This window comes from Carassius gibelio, chromosome A16, assembly GCF_023724105.1.
Source record: "Carassius gibelio isolate Cgi1373 ecotype wild population from Czech Republic chromosome A16, carGib1.2-hapl.c, whole genome shotgun sequence".
Classification (NCBI taxonomy): Eukaryota; Metazoa; Chordata; class Actinopteri; order Cypriniformes; family Cyprinidae; genus Carassius; species Carassius gibelio.
This window is the reverse complement of record NC_068386.1, coordinates 19,898,322-19,921,869: the sequence shown is the minus strand read 5'-3', so window position 1 is coordinate 19,921,869 and position 23,548 is coordinate 19,898,322. Positions and strand designations below refer to the sequence as shown.

The window sequence follows — 23,548 nt, the reverse complement described above, 5'->3', positions numbered from 1 at the left end:
TTATTATTAGTGAAACCTACAGCATGTAGACTAGACCTGTTTTAAAAGTCATAGATGTTTATAGATGTCATAAATGTCCCTAAGACACATGGGAAAAAAAAGAACATAGAAATATCAGACCCCCATTACTTCTCTTTCTTTGCACTGAGCAATATACATACACAAGCCTGCTACATTATTTGCAGGATGCAAAATTTACATTTATTATTTATTATTTTATATTTTGCCTCTCTGTGTCCACATACTGTATTTTGATGTAGCCAAATTCTCATTAAAACAGTTTTCGTTGTATTTATATTTTACTGTTTCTGGTGTCAGACAACCAAATTAATATGAAATAATGACTGAAACATGACCCATAAGAATAATCTGCACAAAAATCCTGATTTGTAATCGAGCTGTCGTCTGATGAAATCAAATACACATAAGATAAAGACAATAGCTGTGCTGTGATTTCGGCTGTACTTACATGTAAAATTTGAGAAGCAACATAATATCTGGTTTAACTAATAATTAATGGTTGTATGATTTCTGAAACATATTAATATAACAACTGAATGACACCACTTATCAACATAACAGTCCGTCGATTATCAACTGCTCACAAGGCTGTAGGAGCCTAGGACATTTCTATTTTAAAAATGAGCATGAGCATTAATAGCATATAAAAAAAAAAGTTTACAAAATTAATTGAGATTAGAACCGATTAATTCAGCCATGAATATTAGTCTGAAAAGACATAATGCGCTAAAACAGAATATCATTCTTAAAACACAGTACGCACTAAAAGATATTGTGAACGGCCTGAATGACGGCACTTATGTGAACATTAATTTTAACGTCTGTATTTATAACATTAACCTATTACATATTTTTATTTAAAAAAAAAATGAGCATGTCCACATGCTCGGGAAGATGGGAGGGCAATCTGTTCACAGTCCTGCCGCAAAGAACACCCTTACTGATGGCACAGATGTCGCGGGCACACACAAGTAAGCCTTTGCTAATTTTACCAGTCGGGGTATTTGTGGTCGTTGGTTTTCCACCAGTCCATGTGGTCGATGTGGATGGGTGGGCACGTGTCCTGGGAGTACTGATTTAATTCGGATGTGTTTGTGATCTCTGCATTATAGTCCTCACCAAACAAGACCACGATTGCAGATGCAGACAGCGAATCACTTCTTCTGGCGTTGTCCCCCTTCCCCCGCTGGCCTGTACTCTCACTGCACTTTCCGGGTCGGTGTTCTGTCGATCTCTTCTACCCTGTCAGATTTTGCTAACTCCCATTTAAAAAAGTAGGTAGTACTTATATGGGTCCGCAAATTTTCGGGATTTACAAATCCTTGGGAACTTTTGCGATAACGTGCACGACTGCAAAAAAATATAACACTGTGCAAGCTGTTTTGGATATTATGTAAATCTTATTCATATTGTTTTAAATATATCTTAAAATGTATTGTGCCTTTAACCCTCTGAGGTCTAAGCGTATTTTTGGGGCCTGGAGAAGTTTTGTCATGCCCTGACCTTTGTGCTTTTTTTGTATACACATCTAAATGGCTGAAGTCTAATATCACTGTAATCAGCACAAACTGAGCTATAATAATATGTGAGCAGCATGTACGTACATGATTGTGTTTTTGAGAAAAAAAAAATGTTATGTGTGGTTAGTGAAAAACTAAAAATGTTAAATCACTTGAATAAGAAAATAAAAACACATACAGAACATTGGTTCCCGGGACTTTTGAGAACTGGAGCTTGTAGCCTAGAATTTTTGTTTCTAAATTATGTGAACATCATCTTGTTTACTCACAGAAAACAATATATTAATTTAAATTTTCCAAGACCCTTTTTGCTGGTAAAAGTCATATGCGAGAAGGCGTTAACTATCATGAATATCATTGTGATTTACACCTGAGAAGACAAAGGCCCGCATAATGAGCTGCATAATGAGCCTTTCAGTCAGCTGTTTGTCTGAGAGGGAGGAGTTACAAGAAAGAATGTGAGGACAAAATAAATGTATATAATTTTATGTTTTTAGTTTATTTAGAATATATTTAATTATCCCACAACATAATTTAATATTCACTTGCGAGTTGAGATAAACAGTTTATTGGGAACAATCAAAGCTGATTTTCAAAACTGAATTATATGCATCATTACTCCAGTCAAACAATTCTTCAGAAATCCTTTTAACAATCTGATTTTCTACAAAAAACATGTATTGTTATTATTATTATTATTTTTTTTTTATTATTTTTTTTAAATTATTATTATTATTATTAATGTTGAAAAGAACGGAGAATATTTTTTCAGGTTTTTTGGGGGATAAATTAAAAGGACAGCATTGTTTGTTACATTTCTTACATTTACATTTATTTGTTACATTTCTTACAATTACATTTATTTGTTACATTTATATTATTTTTTAATTTATTATATATTATCAAGCTTTTGTATGGTATAGTATAGTGTATATTGTTATTGAAACTTTCACTTGATTATACGATTTAGTCAGGAATTATAGTTTGGAAAAAGTTTAACTAGTAAAATGTTTACACATTATGTGAAAACTAGTACAAGTATATAAATAAATAAAAAGAGACTTACTCATGTTTATGATCTCTGCTGAATAAAGTTGCTTCATTCTTTTTTCTGAGGATATCCAAATCTCAAATCCTGAGTTAATCCACATCACATCTTTTTGGGGTGAAATATGTCGTATACCTCTCATCGTGAAGCAAACAGTAAAATAAAAAAATAAAAAAACTTGAACGGTCTCGCTGCTTTGTTTTCTGTTGTGTGGTCGTATTCAAGCCGCACGCTTCAGTGAAACATTATAATCTGAATAGCGCGTTCAGCGCGGGGACATTAGAAGATAATGAAGGGAGACGTGAAAAACGGACATAGTGTTGTTTTCATATGGATTACTTTATCACGGAATATTTGTTTTTGGCAGCACTTGTTTAGTTTCAAAGTAGACATGTCAAGCTTTCTATAGATATATCTCTCATGTCTCTTCGTTCAATTTAATGACGTGTTTGTAAATGAAGATCACCGCAGACAAAGGCAAAGGCAGATAGCACACCTTGTTTGTTATCTTTATTTTATAAATGCACAACGTTTTGTTGTTATGTCTGTATACAAAAAAGTAGACCCTTTACAGATTCGATTGATGTATTGCTCTTATCTGTACGATCAAAACTGAAAGTGTAATTTAAGTTCTTTTCGGGGTTATCAGGAGAAAAAATGCCTCAACGTGTATACGTGTGAATCGACTCCAGAGGGTTAAATACAGATCAAATGGCTGCAAATTATTATTATATATATTTTTATTATTATTATCATGTTCTGTGCTGATGAGGTGGTGTCTTTCACCAGTGGAGGTGTCTTTGCTTGTGCTGCTGTGAAGGGTGAAAGTCTATCTTTCAGTGGGATATTGAACAGGACGTGTGGTGTGTGGGAGCTGTCTGTGTCCATGGTGTTCAGGCATGTGGAAGTGTCACAATTTGTTTGTATGTGTGACTGGCTTTTATTCTTTCAGCACTGTTTATGTGGGTGGCTCAGGACTGAAAGGATGTGTGGGCATAGCAGTTGCTCTGGCTACAAACACTGGCCCATGACAACATTGTACATCCACTGAATGGACGAGACACAGATGGATGGGTGGATGGTTTCTGTGTCTGGAATCTATGTAATAGATCTATTTGTTAGTACTCCAGAACAACGAAATCTCAAGAGTTGAACCATGGAGAAATCACACCCTACGACGACTGTTATAGTGTCTCGGGCCCAGAGTGCCGATGGCGCCAGTAAATGTCATGGCTGTTGCATGCCATTTTGAGAGAGTGAGGGGGAATCAAGGACCACATGTAGCACCTCTCCTTACTTACTGATTGAGGATCAGATGCAAAGGTTGCCTGCAAGTGTAAAGATTATGTGCATACATTCTCTTATTAGATGATTTAGTGTCTTTGGCTGACATTTACCTTTGGAGATGCCAATCTCGGCACTCCCCCTTTCCATGAAAATGCTGCTTAGAACCATTAAAATGATTCTTAGTTGCCGTCAAAAAATGTATGCATTCATTGATTTGCTTTAAGAATTTAAGCCGATGTTTTCAATCAGAAGTTTTTTTTTTTTTTTTTTTGGAATGTGATATCATGGCTTTAGGCATTTTCATGCTAGTTGTCATGTTATTTACAGTTATTTTGATTGTTTTTTTTTTCTCAAAAGAGATGACATGCATTTTTTTTCCAAATGCCCATTATGTATGGATAGATTTTTGTCCTTTGTTTTTAGAGCCCAACCAATATATCATATTGTCATTATTATCGGCCGATATGAACCTGTCGCCGATATATCGTTATATATGGTCATGGCCAAAAATATCTGCACCCTTGGTAAATATGATCAAAGAAGGCTGTGAAAATTAATCTTCATTGTTAATCCTTTTGATCTTTTATAAAAAAAAAATACATAAATCTTATTAAAAAATATATATATCAAATTAAAGTAAATAGTGTAAATTACATCGCTAATGTCATATTAAAGCACATTGCAACGCAGTGTTACAAATAATAAATAACAGATTGGATATTTAAATAATAGCAGTTAAATGTATAATAAAAACTAAGATGAAAATTTATATATATATATATATATATATATATATATATATATATATATATATATATATATATATATATATATATTATTCTCTTTATGTATATACTGTATTCTAAAAATAGTACCAGTTAAAAGTTTGGACAAAGAATATCGGACAATATATCAGTATCAGCCTTTTTTTTTTTTTTTTTTTTTTTTTCATAATATCAGTATCATATTCGGCTCCATAAAAATTGTTCAAGCTCTGATTGTTTTATCTCAGACTTTTAATGTTTTTATATATATAAATGCCTCATAAACTAAATAATAGTGAAAATAATGAACTCTTTGAACATTTGTGTCAAAATAAATTATTTAATTAATTTAAAAAAAAAGCTGCCCCTCATCTGTAACACCATTTCCTACAATCAACATTCTGTAAGTGTAGGCCTACTCGTATACTGTGGAGACAAAAGTGTAAAAGGTGTATAGTGAAAAACATGCTTAAGATGCATTTTTTTTTATTATGCAAAAAGGTATTAATTGTTTTTATTTGTCTTTAAATTATACATACAATTTTAACTTATGTAATTTACCTTAGCAAGAGTTATTTCGGTTTGATATTTTATTAGAAAAATGTTCAGAATGTCATTTCCATCACCATCTTTATTCAGAATGCTGTCAAACACAGTATGTATCATTTAAAATGTAGTGGACAAAGAATGTTCATGACCTGACAAAATATTAGACAAAACTGACAATTTTCCTGTGGTAGTCTGCATGCTGGTCAACTGTTGGACATAGTCAGCAGGCAAATTACATAAAAAAGTGTGAAGTGTTGTGTTTGTTTGTTTATTTATTTATTAATTTATTTATTTATATTTTTATCTATTTATTTTAATTATTCCTTCAGATTTTGGGGTCAAAAATTATCCAGTTATGTTTTTGACAGATTGCATGACATTCACCCACAGTTTGAAACACAGTCCATTATGTGGCCCACGATCACTTTATCCAAGTGGTGAAAAACTGTGCCTCTGGACACCTGCTACTTTGCCTGAGGACTGTGCATGTGGGCTAATAACCTGGTTGGTCTGAAAGCTGTGTAAGTGAAAAGCTCAATATTTTTTCACCCACCCAGTTGACCCCATTTACCTCTGCAAACGCTCGTCATTCAGAAAGATGGATGAGTGGTCCTAGTCACTGGGCTGCTTGCTTATTAAAGACCTAATGGAGTACATACCGGACACGAGTAAGCCTTCAGTGAGAAAAGGCCACCATCTGTCTGTCTCTCTCTCTCTCTCTCTCTCTCTCTCTCTCTCTCTCTCTCTCTCTCTCTCTCTCTCTCTCTCTCTCTCTCTCTCTCTCTCTCTCTCTCTCTCTCTCTCTCTCTCTCTCTCATGATAAAATGGTCCTATTCATTATTCCTGCTTACTCCGTTGTACCCAGAGCATGTGTGCTTTGTATTGGTTCTTGTGTTTTGTTGGTAATTGTAGGGATAATGATGTTTGTTGGGAAGGAGAGCGCAGACAGATGAGAGATCATTGACTGTTCTGAATAAACAGACTGCAGAAAGGGCACACTTGAGCGTACTGATTGCTCGATGTGCGTCACTGTCAATGGACTCTTTGTACCGTGAGTGACTGTATATTCATGATGCTATTGTGAATTAATTAATGTTGTTTACGGCAGGTAATCTGTTACAGGTATATTGAATAGTTTAAATTTATGGTCTCGGATCCGAGGCTGAATGGTTTATGCACACTGATAAACACATTAAGTTCTGATGCTCATGTGAAAGCTTTTCTAGCTCAGCTTTTGTATTTACTTTATTATAAATCAGTAATAATAATAAAAAAAAATTACAATTCCAAAGAATATTTTAAATAGCACATGAATTGGTTTGGCAAATTTTGTTTTTACAGGAAATTGCTATATAAATTGATATTCATTTCAAGATTTGATCAATTAGCCATATTCATAAATTTTATTATTTAATAATATTATAATATTATTTAATAATAATAACAATAATGTAACCTAACTTTTAGGAGTACACATGTTTTTTTTTGTTTTTTTTTTATTTAGTTTTTTTTTTTTTTATTCAGGAAGGGGCCATTCACATAGAATGTGTTTTTGTGTTCCAATGCACTACTTTTCTGTTGCTTTTCTATCTAAAGCGCTAGACTGATATGTATGACCATTGCAATTGTGTCTCACATCTTTAAGAGCATCTCGCACAAGCTCTGTGTTTTTTAGATGCTGTGTCAAGTTAAAAGAATTTCAACTTTTACATGCAGCACTTCTCATCAATGTCAGTTCCAAAACAGTGGACCAGTCAAAAGACCCCAGAGGTACATGTTGTAGTTACTGTAACTAGTTACCTTGGCGACCTGGCAGAGGAGGCATTCTGCACTGCCCATTTGTCTGGCAAACAAACCAGACCGGAGAGTGGATTAACATCACTGGACATGAACTTGAATGGTGTGTATTGATGTCTTTCAGTGGTTGAAACAAGATACCTTCTGATGTTCATTAATGTTTATTTTGTGTTGTAACCAGTCAAGAGGAAGTGCTGATCGGTTCATGTGCTGCTTTAACGGAGGAGAAATTGCGATCTGTCACAACATATTAAAGAGCAGCCGAAATGGTATTTATTTGCATTTCTTAAAAAATGAATACATTTTAAAGTTGACACTGGTTCAATACTATAGAACCCATTATAATCAGTGATGCTGTCTAAACTTGATGCGGTGTGACCTAGCGGCAACATCCCGCTCTCTCTTGTGAAGCCGACAAGGAAGTGACTTAAACTGTAATTTGTCAACAAGCCCCTGACAGTAAACTGCTGCCTTTTTCTATCTATGACGAACTGACACAAAATTCAAATGATTTGCAACGGTCGCTTTTCCGCGTCCAGTGTAGACAAACTTTAGCTGTTGTGTCGCAACAACTGTCTCATCCGGTGTATACACCGTGTGATACTTTGTTTCATGGTTTGTCAGAAATAGCAACAATAACTAAAGGGGGCAGGTCTTTGCGAAGAGTCAATTGATCAAAAGTGACAATAAAAAATAAAGACTTACTCTGGCATTCCTGTCATTATGGGGACTTCCCATTATGGGACGTAATGGTTTTTATACAGTAAAAACTGTATTTTCTATCCCCTTTCCCCTCTACCTACACCTCATACAAAACTTCAGCATTTTTAGATTGTCAAAAAATATATACCTATATATATATATATATATATAATTTCACGGGCACCTTTTTAGTACCTTCTCCTAAAAAAACCATGGCTATAATTGAAAATAACAAATATTTTTCAATTCAATTCAAGTTTATTTGTATAGCGCTTTTTACGATACAAATCATTACAAAACAACTTCACAGAAAGTTACGTTTCTACAATATTTAGTAGTAGCTTCTAAGTGATGACTGTCAGTTTGTGTGCATATGACATGATTTTTCTGAAAATTTAATACAAGACGTAGTCAGCCAGACAATGAACATTATTAACAGCAATTATTATATGATGCAATCACACTTGTAGCAATATTTGTTAGTTCTGTTTGTTGATTCATGGTTAGCATCATCTGGGGTTCTCTGAGGTGTCGGCATCTTTTCTCAGGTGTTCTGGATCCAGACTGGAGCTTGTGTATATCCTAGTTACCACAGGATGTAAATCCCGTGGCAAAACAGTGAAACAAATAGAGACACCTTTGGCATAGCTGCTGTTCCAACAAAGTAAAATTAATTAGTTTAACCCAAGCTAAAGAATAAGAATGCACATTCAATCAGATGCAACTGCAGTCACAATTTAAGAGATGCATTATTCGAATGCTTGGCGAAAAAGATGCGTTTTTAATCTAGATTTAAACAGAGAGCGTGTGTCTGAACCCCAAACATTATCAGGAAGTCTATTCCAGAGTTTGGGAGCCAAATGTGAAAAAGCTCTACCTCCTTTAGTGGACTTTGCTATCCTAGGAACTACCGAAAGTTCAGCGTTTTGAGACCTTAGGGTGCGTGATGGATTGTAATGTGGTATAAGGCTAGTTAGGTACACAGGAGCTAAACCATTTAGGGCCTTTTGGGTAAGTAATGATAATTTGTAACTGATACAGAACTTAATAGGTAGCCAGTGCAGAGACTGTAAAATAATTGGGATAATATGATCATATTTTCTTGACTTGGTAAGGACTCTAGCTGCTGCATTTTGGACTACCTGTAGCTTGGTTATTGAAGATGCAGGACAACCACCTAAAAGTGCATTACAATAGTCCAGTCTAGAGGTCATTACTGCATGAACTAGCTTTTCTGCATCAGAAACAGGTAACATGTTTTTTAGCTTGGTGATGTTTCTAAGATGGAAGAATGCAGTTTTTGTAACATGGGAAATATGATTTTCAAAAGACAAGTTGCTGTCTAATATAACACCCAGATTTTTGAATTGCAAATTGTAATCTACAAGATTCTGTGTACAGTTTTTTTGGTCCAGTAATTAATATCTCTGTCTTATCTGAATTTAATAGGAGAAAATTATTGGTCATCCATTCTTTTACATTTTTAACACACTCTGTTAGCTTAGATAATTTGGAAGTTTAATCTGGTCTCGTTGAGATATATAGCTGAGTATCATCAGCATAAGAGTGGAAACTAATCCCGTATTTTCTAATAATATCACCAAGGGGCAACATGTATATTGAAAAAAGAAGGGGACCTAGGACGGATCCTTGTGGCACTCCATATTTTACTGGTGATAAATGCGATGACTCCCCATTTAAATAAACAAAATGGTAGCGATCAGACAGGTAGGATCTAAACCATCTTAGAGCCTGCTCTTGAATACCTGTATAATTTTGCAATCTATGAGTATGTCATGATCTATGGTGTCAAATACAGCACTAAGATAAAGTAAATCTAGCAATGAGATGCAGCCTTGATCTGACGCAAGAAGCCGGTCATTTGTAATTTTAACAAGTGCAGTTTCTGTGCTATGGTGGGGCCTTACTATTCATTATTATTAAACGTTAAACGTTGATGGAATATTTGAATCAGGTGGCGTCTGGTTATTTGTTAATTTAGCCACTGTGCTAAATAAAAACCTTGGATTGTTTCGGTTATTTTCAATGAGTTTGTGGATATGCTCCGCCCTGGTGTTTTTTTTAGAGCCCATCTATAGCTGGACATACTGTTTTTCCATGCAATTCAAAAAAATTCCAAGTTAGTTTTTCTCCATTTGTGTTCAAGACTATGCGTTCCTTTCTTGAGAGAGTGAGTATTACTGTTATACCATGGCACAGTACGCTTTTCTCTAACCTTTTTCAATTTGATGGGGGCAGCAGCTTCCAATGTATTAGAGAAAATAGTGCCCATGTTGTCAGTCATTTCGTCTAGTTCATGTGTATTTTTGGGTACAAATAGCAGTTGAGATACATCAAGCAGGTTATTTGAGAATCTGTCTTTGGTGGCTGGAACAATAGTTCGTCCCAGACGGTAATTCTGAGCCATATAGTTAATATCAGTGATACTCAGCATGCACGATACAACAAAATTATCTGTAACATCATCACTTTGATGTACGATATCTATATCAGTAAGATCAATTCCATGCGATATAATTAAATCTAGTGTTTTATTAAAATGATGAGTGGGCCCGGTGACATTCTGCTTGACTCCAAAAGAGTTTATTAGGTCAGTAAACACAAGTCCTAATGCATCATTTGTATTATCATGAATATTAAAATCTCCCATGATTAGCACCTTATCAACTGTAGCCAGAAGGTCCGAGAGGAAATCTGCAAATTCATTTAAGAATTCCGTATACGGCCATGGTGGTCTATACACAGTAGCCAGAGCAAGAGATACATTCGATTTCTTTTGCATATCTGACAGTGTAACATTAAGCAGAAGTATTTCAAATGAGTTAAACCTGTATTCTGTTTTCTGGGTAACATTGAGAATATCACTATATATTGTTGCAACACCTCCGCCACGACCAGTCTGACGGGGCTCATGCTTATAACAGTAGTTTGGTGGAGTAGACTCATTTAGACCAATATAATCATTTAGTTTTAGCCAGGTTTCAGTCAAGCAGAGTATATCAAAACTATTATCTGTTATCATTTCATTTACAATAACTGCTTTGGGTGTGAGTGATCTAATATTTATGAGCCCAAACATGTTGTTTTTGTTCATTTACTTTAGATTCTTCTGGTTTAATCACGATAAGATTTTCTCTAGATCCTACATTCAATTTATATTTTGACCTCACTATTCGGGGAACAGACACAGTCTTAATAGATTGGACATCGCAAGAACTTCTATCATTTGAGCGTGTAGAACAAAAATCATCATAATAGTTATTTGAGAACTGGCTTACTAGTCATATGGAGTGAAGTGTCCTGGAGATTTTTGAAGGTAGATCAACTACATCTAGCTAATAATAGCTAGTTCTCTCTGTAGCTGCTTATTATGGACAAGTGTGAAGATGGCAGTGTTTACCAACTGATGGGAAACATCAGTAACTAGTCTCGGCAATAGCAGCCATATTCATTCTTGTAACTTGATTAACCTATGGTCCGTGATAGACAGTAGCCTCGCTACAAGCAGTGATGCTAGTAGTTTAACTACATTTCTCAGTAGCATTGTAGTAGCGTTGCTGTTTGTTTATTTATTTATTTATTTATTTATTTATTTTACAGTAAATTTCTGGCAACCACAGCTTTTCCGGGCATCATAATCATGTTTAAAATTTGAGCCTAGTAGAGCTTCTCTCTTTACTGAATGTTTGAGCATTATAATCTAATAATCTTATTCTGTGATTCCCAAAAATGCTGTCTAGGTAGGCAGCTCACTAGGTTTGTACACACAGGCCCTCTGTTTCTCACTCTTGATACTGATTGTTGTGTTTTCCATCTGATTTTTTTCCCTCCATCAATCTTTCACTCTTCCATCCTTTCATCAGCATTATTTCTCTTTCTTTTTCACTCGTCACTGGATTAGTCAAAGGTCATTTTCCCAGCTGACTGATCTTGGCACGATGGAGCGTTCACACCTCAGCGGTCTTTTTCAGTGCCAAAACCCAAATGCACGCACAAGTGTCGCACTAATGAAGATGGAACGTGGGTCTAGTGCCATGAAGTAAATGTGTGTGTCACAAGCTAAATGTGTATTTGTGTGTGTGTTCCCCCAACAGGCTTGTTAGAGAGAGCCGTCTCCTGCCTGCTGTCTTTCAAGTCATAGAGGTAAGTGTGCTTCTGAATCTTCTGGTTTCCTCACTGTCTGTTTGCTTGATTCATTTATTTGCTTGGGGTTTCTACTCTGACTTCGGTAAGCAATGGAATTACCAGAAAATGATGAGCTTTATGAAAATCAGAAAACATTACGTTGGAGACATTAGCCATGTTGCAGAAATGCATCAAAGTATTTAAGGCAAAGGAATAGATTGGTAGAATTTTATCAGTCCTAGATGGACCATAACTGTTTTGGTCATTTTAAAGACATAATTCACTCAAAATGAACTTGGTCATTTACTGACTCTAAACCTTTACACTGTAAATGAATTTTTTTTTCTTATTTGGAAGCATCTTCTCGCAGTTCTTTTTAATTTTTGTGTAACTAGTGTGCTGCAGTCCAAGCCTTCTAAAACCATAGGATAAGTTTTTGTAAGAAATAGAAGATAATGAAATATTAATAAATATATCTTCACTGCATCTCCGTTCCTACAGAAATGTAATTTTTTAATCTTAATGCTAATGCAATTACAGAGCTTCAATGGAGGGGAAAATTATCAGAAAATAATTACTTTATTTCTGTCTTTCACAAAATGGATGAACAGAAGTTTCTATTAAAACTGAATTATTAATTTATTAATTCCAGAATAAAAGTCTTAGTAAATCACATTTCAAATTGAAACTGCTAAATTAATGTTTAAAGCAGTTAATTAAATTTAACAATAAAAGTTCTAATACATTTCCTTTTCAAACCGACAAATAAAACTGCCAATCAAAAGTTTTTGAAACACTTTACTGTGACTTTTAATTTAATGTATTCTTGTGGTACTGACCCCAAAGGTTTGAAGTGTATTTGAAATGTTTATTTAATTCTGATTCAAAATGTTAGTTAAATGTAACAATAATCAAATATATAGAGTATTATTTGCACACGAGGAGGAAATGTACATTCAGCTTACACTATGCATTGACACACACAGTGGCTGTCAGCAAAGCAAATGTTAAAAGGAGATTTTAGTCCACATACTTTCTTAACCATCATTACATGAAATACAACTGCATAAAAGCATCAGCGAGTGATGTGAAATGAGATGTCTTTGACTTTACTAAATAAATAAATAATAATAATAATCGTAGATTTCAAGTTTGGAAAATGATGACAGAGATTTCCAGGGTTCTTACGCAGCTTGGAGAAGTATGGAATTTGATTTAAGCAATTTTCATGTCTGGAAAAGTTTGGAAAAAAGAAAGCAGATTATGGAAAAATAATAGTGTAATAATAAAAACTTCCTAATCATCCGTAAGAAGGAGGCGGGAACCGGCGGAAAATCCAATAACATTTTAATAATTCAAAATAAACACAAAACAGCGCACCAGCCCCTCACGGACGACTGGTGCGCATAAATAAAAACCAAAAGAATAAAATATGGCCCAGGCCTGGTCCTCTCTCGTCCTTCACTCGTCCGTCGCTCCAGTTTTATATCCTTCCATCTCCTCTGTGGGACTCAAGACCGGCGGTGGGGCGCAGGTGTCGCGGATTTCCCAATCACTCTACCGGCCTCGCTCGTTCCCACATCTCTCGGCCCCGCCCCACTCGTCACAATTAGCATTTCCATATTTCTGCCCCTATTTAGTTTTCTATAATAGGAAATGATACATTTAATGAAAATAAATGTGTCATACAAGAAGTTGTATGTTTTTTAGGCATCTTTGCAAAAAAAAGTTATATATAGTTACAGTCTTTTCATAGACCATTGAACTTGTCAAATAAAACAATGCACACAGCTGAATTGTGCCATCAGCCTATTTCTTGTCATGGTTAATCTGCCGCCACAGAGGATGCGTTAAATTAGACATTTGGCCTTGATATTACAGGTACTACTCTAAGGAAAGCCTAATTTTTAGCAAATACATCTCTATTAATCCATGTGCATCCAAGCTCTCATTTTCTTCAAAGTAAAATGGCATTAATGCACAAAGGAAATGTTCTAGTATGTTAAACTAGAAAATGTAATCCGTAAGCATGCAAAAAAAAAAAAAAATCCCTTTCTTGTGTACATGCAAAAGTCTGTATACAAGAAAACCTATGAAGACCCACCCACAACCCCCCCCCCCCCCCTGAGAAAATACAAATATTTACAGATGACTACTATATACCATATAATCCTGTACGAACCATTTATGTTAAATGTGCCCTAAAAAAACCTACTAAGAGTAAATTTTGGAATTTCGGAGTTTGGAAAAGTATGGGATTTTGAAATGGAAAATGAAATGGAACCCTGGATTTCATTTTTGGATGATCCAATCCTTTAATCAAACATGTTAAAACAGTTCCCGTTTTTTCTTCTGATTGGTCACTAATGTAAAAATACTGGCAATTTAGCCATATACCATGTGTGTGTGTATGTTTGTGTGTAAAGCTCAGACCTTTCTCTCTGAGCATATTAACATCCCTGTATCCATTGAGTTATTATGTAAATGAGGCAGTGGGGGTCTGACCTATCAGAGTGCAATGTGTAATTGGGTTTGCAGAGTTAATGGAGTGTGGATTTGAGGCTTTTTCAACAGCATGTTACATTCTCATTATCGGACCCTGCATCGACTGTTAACAGTCAAAACACCCCACCTCCTCAAACTCACAAACACACATACATACTTATTTCCAGTAGGCCAATATAAATGGCAGAGCTGAGCAAAAAAATATGCTTTAGATTTAGTTTTTTTTTTTTTTTTCTTACAATTTTTGAAGCTTTCTGATAAATGGACATTGTTGAGCTGCCCAGCAGCAATCCAGAGCCGAAAGATTTTCAAGAAGTATCCCATGATTGATCCTTTGACGTTCCTATTACCTGAAGTGAAAAATTACCATTGCATTACAACCACTTTTCAAGGTTAATGTAAGCCATAGTCCCAGAGTGTCTCATGCACTATAATTTAATTTTCCACAGGATATACTTTCTCATGCCAAGCCAACCAAATAAAACTCAGTCTACTGTAAGTATTTGATTATAGGGCATTTTATATGCAAAAATTGTACGATGATATAATTTGATACAATTATAAGCCAAAAAGAGGACACAACATTTTAGATATACAGTATAAGGTCCCAATAGTTAAAATCCATATGAAATCAAAATTTACACAATTTTCTTTGTTCCTGCACATTGCTAGTCTAATCCACCCAGGGAAAAAAGGTCTTGGTCATTTTATTTTGCTCTGGAATGGTATTCCTTCTCTGATGATGTCAGTTTGATGGCTCCACTCCCCTTCAACCATTAGTTTGCTTCCAGCAAGAGATGGAGAGTTGTGCTAAAATAAACGTTTGCAATACATCACAATATTGAAGTCAGTGGCAACTTCCCTTTCAAACTTAAGCATTGGTTATTGCATTAACTATAATTAACTAACAATAAACAATGCTTTTGTTACAATTTTCATTATAGTTATTCATACAATAAATATGATTACTTAATAAAAATACAACTGTTCTTATGTTAGCTCATATCCTTTAAATATGAACTTTTTATTTTTATGTATTAGCAAATGTGGAAATATTAACAGATTAAGATATGCTATATTTTTCACTGTTAGTTTTTAACTAATCAAACTAATGTAAACAAATAGAGATTTATTGTAAAGTGTTACCAATATTATTATCATGTAAAGTTAAACATTATGCATGAAAACATGAATACAATATGACAACTGAAAGTCGAAATCAGTGGCGCACACCATAATCTTTTCAGACTCCATATTCAGTAGTCTCGCTCTTCAGCTTCTTTTCCCACAATGCTCTGCAGTGAGCTGATTGCAGTTCTGTTATCTTCATTTACCTGTTTTCTTTCACTTATGGCCTGTACTCACATTTGCTGCAGTTTTTCTGCAGTTGTGCCGATGTGGTGGTCTCATCTCAGACCTTTAACGTCCATCTGTGTTTGTCTTTCTCACAGCTAAAGCATTTTCTTTGGAAATTCCCCCAGCAGTAACAAGGCAGTTTAGCCCTATTTTATTTGGTCAACTGATATTGTCTTGCAAGAGATTAAATCAAGCAGCATGAGAAGATTATTCAGTTTTAATATCTGGAAAATTCATTTCAAAGCGTGCACATTTTCAAATGGATAAATTCATTAAATTTGAGATCCAGCTCAGCATATAATCTATGAACTATTTTGGAAGTATGTGCTGATATAAAATTCTGGCTATTATCGATTACGAGGTCATTAGTTGTGCTCATTATGACAGATATTAGTAATTTTATTTCACATACCTAAAATCAGGTTTTGTGTGTGGGTGTGGTTTTTCTGGTTTGCTCTGTAGAGAATGTGTCTCTTTTATATATATATATATATATATATATATATATATATATATATATATATATATATATATATATATATATATATATATAAATGTTTTTTTATGATATTAACTAGTTTTGAGATACGTATGAGATGTTTTCTTGTGAATTGCGTGACGACTCGGCTGCCTCCCCCCTAATTATCATCGGCACCCCATCCCTTAATCGCCGCCCTTCACCAGGCTCTCGAAAGGAGTGAGTGTGTGAGAGAGGAGGGGCGCTGGATGAGCCAGGGCTGGCGGCTTGTGATGGGGCACACCTGATGTTAATGGAGCCTCATCTCCGCCGATGTTTAAAAGCTCAGTACGCCTCTCCTCGAGAGACCGGTCTCTTCCCCGTGCATGCATGCTGATATTCTCCGAACGATAACCGCACCCATTGCACAGCCGTCGGGCCAGGATGCCGGGCTGTCTAGCCCCTTCAAACGCCGCAGCCAGCGAGAAGGATGCAGCCGCTGGAAGAAGCCACCGCCCTTCGTGTCCCGAACCAAAGAGGGGAGCGCATGCGGCCGCTGGACTCCACCCCTTACCTGGACCCTTCCTTCCTGAGCACTTCCCTACCTACACGAACCCCGTAGCACGACAAAGAAAATGCCTTGGTGATGCTAGAGGTCAGAGGAGAATGAGCCGACTGATTCAAGCTGATAGAAGAGCAACTTTGACTGAAATAACCACTCATTACAAAAAAGGTATACAGCAAAGCATTTTTGAAGCCACAACACGCACAAACTTGAGACGGATGGGCTACAACAGCAGAAGACCCCACCGGGTACCACTCATCTCCACTACAAATAGGAAAAAGGTGGTGTAATGGTGTGGAGGATGTTTTCTTGGCACACTCTAGGCCCCTTAGTGCCAATTGGGCATCGTTTAAATGCCATGGGCAAGTTTGGAAACATTACTGTTTTTAATGTTTTTGAAAGAAGTTTCTTCTGCTCATCAGGCCTGCATTTATTTGATCATAAATTCAGAAAAAAATTGTAATATTGTGATATATTATTACAATTTAAAATAATTGTTTTTAAATGTATTATACTTTAAATGATAATTTATTTCTGTGATGCAAAGCAAAATTTTTAGGATCATTATCACATGATCCTTTAGAAATCATTCTAATATAATGATTCATTATCAAAGTTGGAAACAGTTCTGCTGCTTAATATTTTTTCAGAACGTGATGCGTTGATGAATAAAAAAATAAAAAAGAAGAAGCTATGTTTTAAAAAATATAAATATTTTGTAATAACAATATATACACTACTGGTCAGTAATTTGTAAAAATTTTTTTCTTTCTTCTTTTTAAATAAAATCAATACTTTTATTCAGCAAGGATGTGTTAAATTGATAAAAAGTGATAGTAAAGAAAATATATTATTAGAATATATATTCTTATAATTGTTTTTTTTATATATATAAATGCAGTTATTTTTAACCTTTTAACTGTTAGAACTGTTTCCAACACTCATAATAAATCAGAATATTAGAATTATTTCTAAATGAGGATGTGATAGACTGGATGTTACATATGACACTGAAGGCTGGAGTAGTAATGCTGAAAATTCAGCTTTGCATCACAGGAATACATTTTTTTTTAAAGTATATTCAAATAGAAAACTATTTTTAAGTTGTAACAATATTTCACAATATTATAGTTTTTTCTGTATTTTTAATCAAATAAATGCAGGCTTGATGAGCAGAAGAAACTTCTTTCAAAAACATTAAAATAGTAATGTTTCCAAACTTTTGGTCTGCACTATATATATATATATATATATATATATATATATATATATATATATATATATATATATATATATATATATATATATATATATATATATATATATATATATATATATATTTATTTATGTATGTTTGTGTGTGTATGTATATATACACTCACCTAAAGGATTATTAGGAACACTGTTATTCTGAAAAGGTGTTTCACATCATAGTATTATATTAATAGCATGGATTTTAGTACAGCTGGAATGCTGTATTGACCAATAAGAAAAAACATTGAACTGTTTTATCAATTAAGCTCACCCATCTTTAAGTCTACTGGTCTAACGCTATGCTTTATTTCGAGGCTAAACTGAACTTGTTTCAACTGCTTGTTTCAATTAGAGTCTCAGCAGTGTAGTTCAGATGCGGTCCATTCATCCTCATGAGCCCTGAGAGGACATGAAAAGAAGTCAAGGACTCTAATGAACAAGAGATCACTAATGAACATGGAGAGAGAGAGAGGTTTGTCTGACTACTTTGGCCATCTCAGCAAGCCATTGAGCTGTAAGAGACGTTAGCTACAGCCTCACATCCCCTCTAATCCCAATTTCTCAATACTGCTGGCCTTCCAGTTCACAAACTGTCCTCCACACAGAGGTTTGGGCCTGTTTCCTATAACAAGCGAAAGGATTACCGCCTACCGAACATTTGAATTGTGGTAATGTGCTGAGGCGAGTCTTCTTGGTGTAGCCCAAATCCCAAAGCACCTCATTGGTTGAAACTTTCAAGAAGAAGAAAAAAAAAAACATTGATAGTTGTTTAATGTATATTGTGCATATTCAGCTCTACTAAGATTATGTCAGGAGTCAGTTTGCAATTATACAACTTGCATGTCAAACAGAGACCCAGGGTTTATTTAAAAGAAAATCCTGTGATTTATTTGACCGTCTTTACTTGAGTCACTTAAATACCAAAGCAGCCATGAGCAATTTAGAGAAAGAAAGAATCCTTTCAGTGTCATTGTATAGTATCATTGAGGCAAAACTTTAATGGATGACTTCAACACTGCTTACCTCACAGTTTGTACTGCCATGGCTTTCTGTTGAATGTGACCTGTCAGTATAGATCTGACAGGAAAAAGAAACCATTGATGTTCTCGAGCCGAGATGTGCTGACAGCCACACTTTCTGAGCATGAAATGTGCACTGAAAGCTTCTAGCCGTTCTTGTCAAGCTAAGGAGCAGAAATAAAAGGTGGCTTTTTTAAATGTAGTAATATTATTTAGGTACAGTGGCAGATGAATATTTCCCCTTTAATGTGGTGTATTACAACAGAATTGTAAATTAATTAGTCATACCTCAAAGTTAAATATAATATGAAAAAAGTTAATATTGTAAATATGTAATATAAATATTTAATCTAGAAAAATGGATTAGCAGGTAGCAGTTTTTTTTTTTTTTTTTTTAGTTATAGAAAATTGTTAACAGGGACAACTGCCTTGTTAGTGCATAGTTTGTCAGTATGCATACAAAGTCGCAATTGAAATTATTTGTTTGAAGGCGCTCTGATTTGCAAGAAAGTTACAGTAGTTGAGCTTGGTAATTGGAATGCTGATCCTGCTCCATAGAGGTAAAAAATAGTTTGAAATACCTGAGCAGTGATATGCATTGGTTGCCAACCACATTCCTGGAGCCCCCCTCCAACACTGCTTGTTTTCCATATCTCCTTTATCAAACACACCTGATTCAGATCATCGGCTCATTAGTAGAGATACGAGACCTGAAATGAGTGTGTCAGACAAAGGAGAGATGCAAAATGTGCAGTGTTGCAGGAACTTGGTTGGGAACCACTGTATTAGAGATCATCCCAGTGCCGCTCCCACCCTATTGAAAGCGGCATTTAGATGAATATGTAAATGCATGCATGTTTAACACACAACATTAATGTCAACATTGATAAAACGGTTAAGAAAACATCTAATCATGACGTGGACATTTTTGTACCAGCTCTGCAATTTGACACTCAAGTTGAGCCATGTTTATTTATATACAATATGTTGCTGTCACTTTCAGTTACAATTACAACTTCAATTTCTGCTATAAAGTAGCTATCCAGTAGGGCTGGGCGATATGGCCTAAAAATAAAATCTCCGATCTTATTTTTTTTAATTCAATTTCCGATTTTCCGATTTTCCCGCCTACTTAAGGAAAGCAATAAGTACAAACAGCAGACAACTTAAAGCAAATTTGCTTTTATATAATCAAAAGTAGGGCTGCTCCAATCACGATCAGCCTATCGTTAATGCGCATCTCGTCAGTAAAGCCGGTTTTCTAATCTGCGGTAAATTCCCTCAGGTGCGTGATTTCTAGAGCTGTAGTCAAGTCCAGCTTTGTCGAGTCCAAGTCAAGTCCAAGTCCAGGACTAGTCTAGACCGAGTCAAGACCGAGTCCAAAGAGGTTCGAGTCCAAGTCAAGTCCAAGTCCAAAAGTTTCGAGTCCAAGTCCAAGACCGAGTCCAAATGAAAGAAAAAAGGGTCCTCTTCAAGACCACATACTTAACTACTGATAATGTTTGTGATGCGAGAGACAGCATATCTCCTATTCTAAGAAAATCATTTTACATTATTATTTGTAATGATCAAAAAGCATGTGCAAAGTAACAACTCTGTAGGACAGGGGTCTCCAAACTACATCCTGGATGGCCAATGTCCTGAAAAGTTTTGCTCCAACTGGCCTTAAAACACCTGGAAGATTAGTGTGTCTAATAAGAGCTTGATTAGGTTCAAGTGTGTATAATTAGGGTTAAAGCTAACAGGGGCGTTAAACAAGATCCCGGGCCCTATGCATAGGCAGTCCTGATGGGCCCCCATGGCCCCCAACCATGAAAATATCCAGGTAAAAAATATATATTTCAGATTCATACTTTTCAAGGGGCCCTCTCTTCCTTTGGGGCCTTGCTAATGAGTACTGGTTTTACCCCCAGTCCGACCCTGGGAGCTAAACTTGGATAAACAAACAAAGTTTGGAACTGTAAGGTCAAATAATTTTTATGTAATTTATTTTTTGTTGACATTATATCTGTGGTCAAAAATGTATATGACTATGCCTTGGCACAGTGCACAGACACACGCAAAGCTAGGGATATGACAAATGCGCGCAGCAAGGCTAGAATGGATACGTTTGGCTCTACTGGACATGCGCACATAAATACAGCGACATTTTTGTCATACTGTACTAGGGCTTGCATAGACTAGTCGAGCACTGTCGGAAACAATCGACTACTCCAGCATGCATTAACCATAATGCATACAAAGTGTTTGCAAGTACGACGTGAATTTTAGAATTACAATATTGTGTGGAGCTGTTACTATATGACCTTATCTATGTTGCATGTACAAATAAAATATGTAATGTAATAATTAGGGTTGTGCCTGAAGCCGAATACCTTATTCGGAATGGCACGGATAATGGCTTAAAAAACGAATAACGCACAAGGAATAATTCTGCCTGAATACTCGGCTAAAGCTGACACAGTCTGGTGTTTGCTAGATAACAGGTGAGCCAGGGCATCAGCGCCAGAAGAGAATGAATGTAAACTTTATGAGTGAAAAGAGCGCAAATCAAACACTGCATTGTTGTCGCCTCTCTGTGCATCTCTCAGAAATCAGAGCGTTGCAAGAGTAATTTTACCTATAATAATACATCATAGCTACACGTTATATTATTTTTATATATTTAAAAGGCAAATATTGAAAGCTTAGGCTACCATATGATACGAATGAATGGAATAAGCACAGCGCACTCACCAATCAAACAGCAGCGCTGCGCATCTCAGTCTCTCAAAAACCAAATCAGTTCTCTCTCAAGAGTAGGTCAATAATCAGCTTCGATACGGATTCATTGTCTACTTGTCCTACATGTTTGCATATTTACCTTTTGCTGGTTTGCGCGGAACACAAACATCTGTTTAGTGAAGTTCATTAACATTAAGACTCGCTCAAAGTGTTCTGCGTAATGAAAATGTGTGCATTGATTGGATTCAGTCGTGTTCAAATGATCACTAAACGTTTGTCATGACATCTCTCTGTTTGCATGATAAATATTATTTTAGAAGTTAAAAATTATTTCACTTTAACACGACATACTTGTTCAGTGATAACTATGAAAAAATATATAAAAAGTCATAACAGTCTTATCAAGTAACTGTACGATGTTGTATCCGAATGCTTATTTTTTTTAATCGCCTGTAACAAAAAATTTGAATTAATTAATTCAATCAATTTTTCGCCCAGGCCTACTCTCCAGTGTGTTCATATTTTTACTCATGTCTGACCTCGACAGACTTAATGGAAGAAATTAACCAGAGAGGATTTCCGTGTCAACAAATCACCATGGACAAGTTTTAGCTTAAAGGTGTTTACCAGCTTGGAGGAGTTACATTTGTGGAAAGTTTGCTTTGGCAATATGTATATTTCTTGGCGAAACTTCCAAAGCAAACTCCAAATGACGTCACACCAATTCTTTCTCTAATTTTGCTTAGCGTACATAGGGGCCTTAATGGTTGTCTTTCTACAAATATTAGAGACAACCTTCATTGGTAAAAATCCAATTCTACCTTAGTAAGTTTAGGATGATTGTTTCACTTAACTTTGCGACATGAACGCTGGTTTTGTTTAACAAGCTTTTTTTATCACAGATCCAATATTAAATGTTTCCTCATTGTCTCTCATGAAGTTTCTATATGTATGGATTAAAGGTTCTGATGAATGCACGACCCCTCCACTCCACCTCTCACGAGGCTCTGTGCAGAAATAAAGTGGAAAACGTAATGATTCCAGGCCTTGAAAATTCTTGCACAGCCTGTGGAGGGGCTCGGAGATTCCCCTGAGACGGACATACCCTTCTCCATCTGTCTGTCAGCCAGTAGAGTTGGCCAGACCCCTCTATCTCTATCTCTCTTTATTTCCCAAGCCTCACTCAGACCTCTAATTAAAACCCCCATCGATTTTTTTCCCTCCTTCTGCTGCTGCCTTTCTGCTTTTCTCTGTCTGTTTATCATGTTTTTAATCGGCCTCTGGACCTGAGCTCACTGCAGCATTAGACAGTGTCATTGACCCTAGAGTCGAAAGACCTAGACAACACCATCCTGACACCTCCAGCCTTACCCAGCACCCCCTGTTGGCCTCACCCAGCCTTGGGTGTCCACCCTCAGGGAGAGATGAGAAGGGCAGAGGCTTGGCTTCTCTGTCCTCTCTGGTTAGGTTCACTCTCCACTCTTGAAAATAGATGCTACACAAACGTGGAATTGATGATCTGCACTTTTTCTGTTTCTGGTTTTTGTAGCAGGCAGTGTTTGTCTAACTGGAAGTGTTTTACTGCCTTGGATTTCAGCAGTAAGCAACAAAAAGGCTGCTACGGCTAGCTATTTGGCACAACATGGGGTAAAATTACTAACTACTAAAATCACCAAAATTACTAACATTGATTAAATCACTGTACTGTGGCTTATTTTTATTATTTTTCTTTACAAAATAGTATTTTTTTTTTTTGGTAGTACTTTAATAGACCACTTTAGACATTCTGCTCATTATAAGTAACTTTGCAACTACATGTCATTCATTCGAGTAT

At 35.7% G+C, this 23,548-nt stretch overlaps 1 protein-coding gene across 3 annotated transcripts in view; it reads left to right on the top strand.

Moving 5' to 3' along the window:
* ulk4 (unc-51 like kinase 4) overlaps nt 1–23,548 on the top strand; it is a 220,656-nt gene that overhangs the window by 100,356 nt on the left and 96,752 nt on the right. For all 3 annotated transcript variants that reach the window (XM_052618919.1, XM_052618920.1, XM_052618918.1), the window contains exon 31: nt 11,804–11,852. In XM_052618919.1, the coding sequence (XP_052474879.1) occupies nt 11,804–11,852 (49 nt within the window). The remainder of the gene's footprint in view (nt 1–11,803; nt 11,853–23,548) is intronic.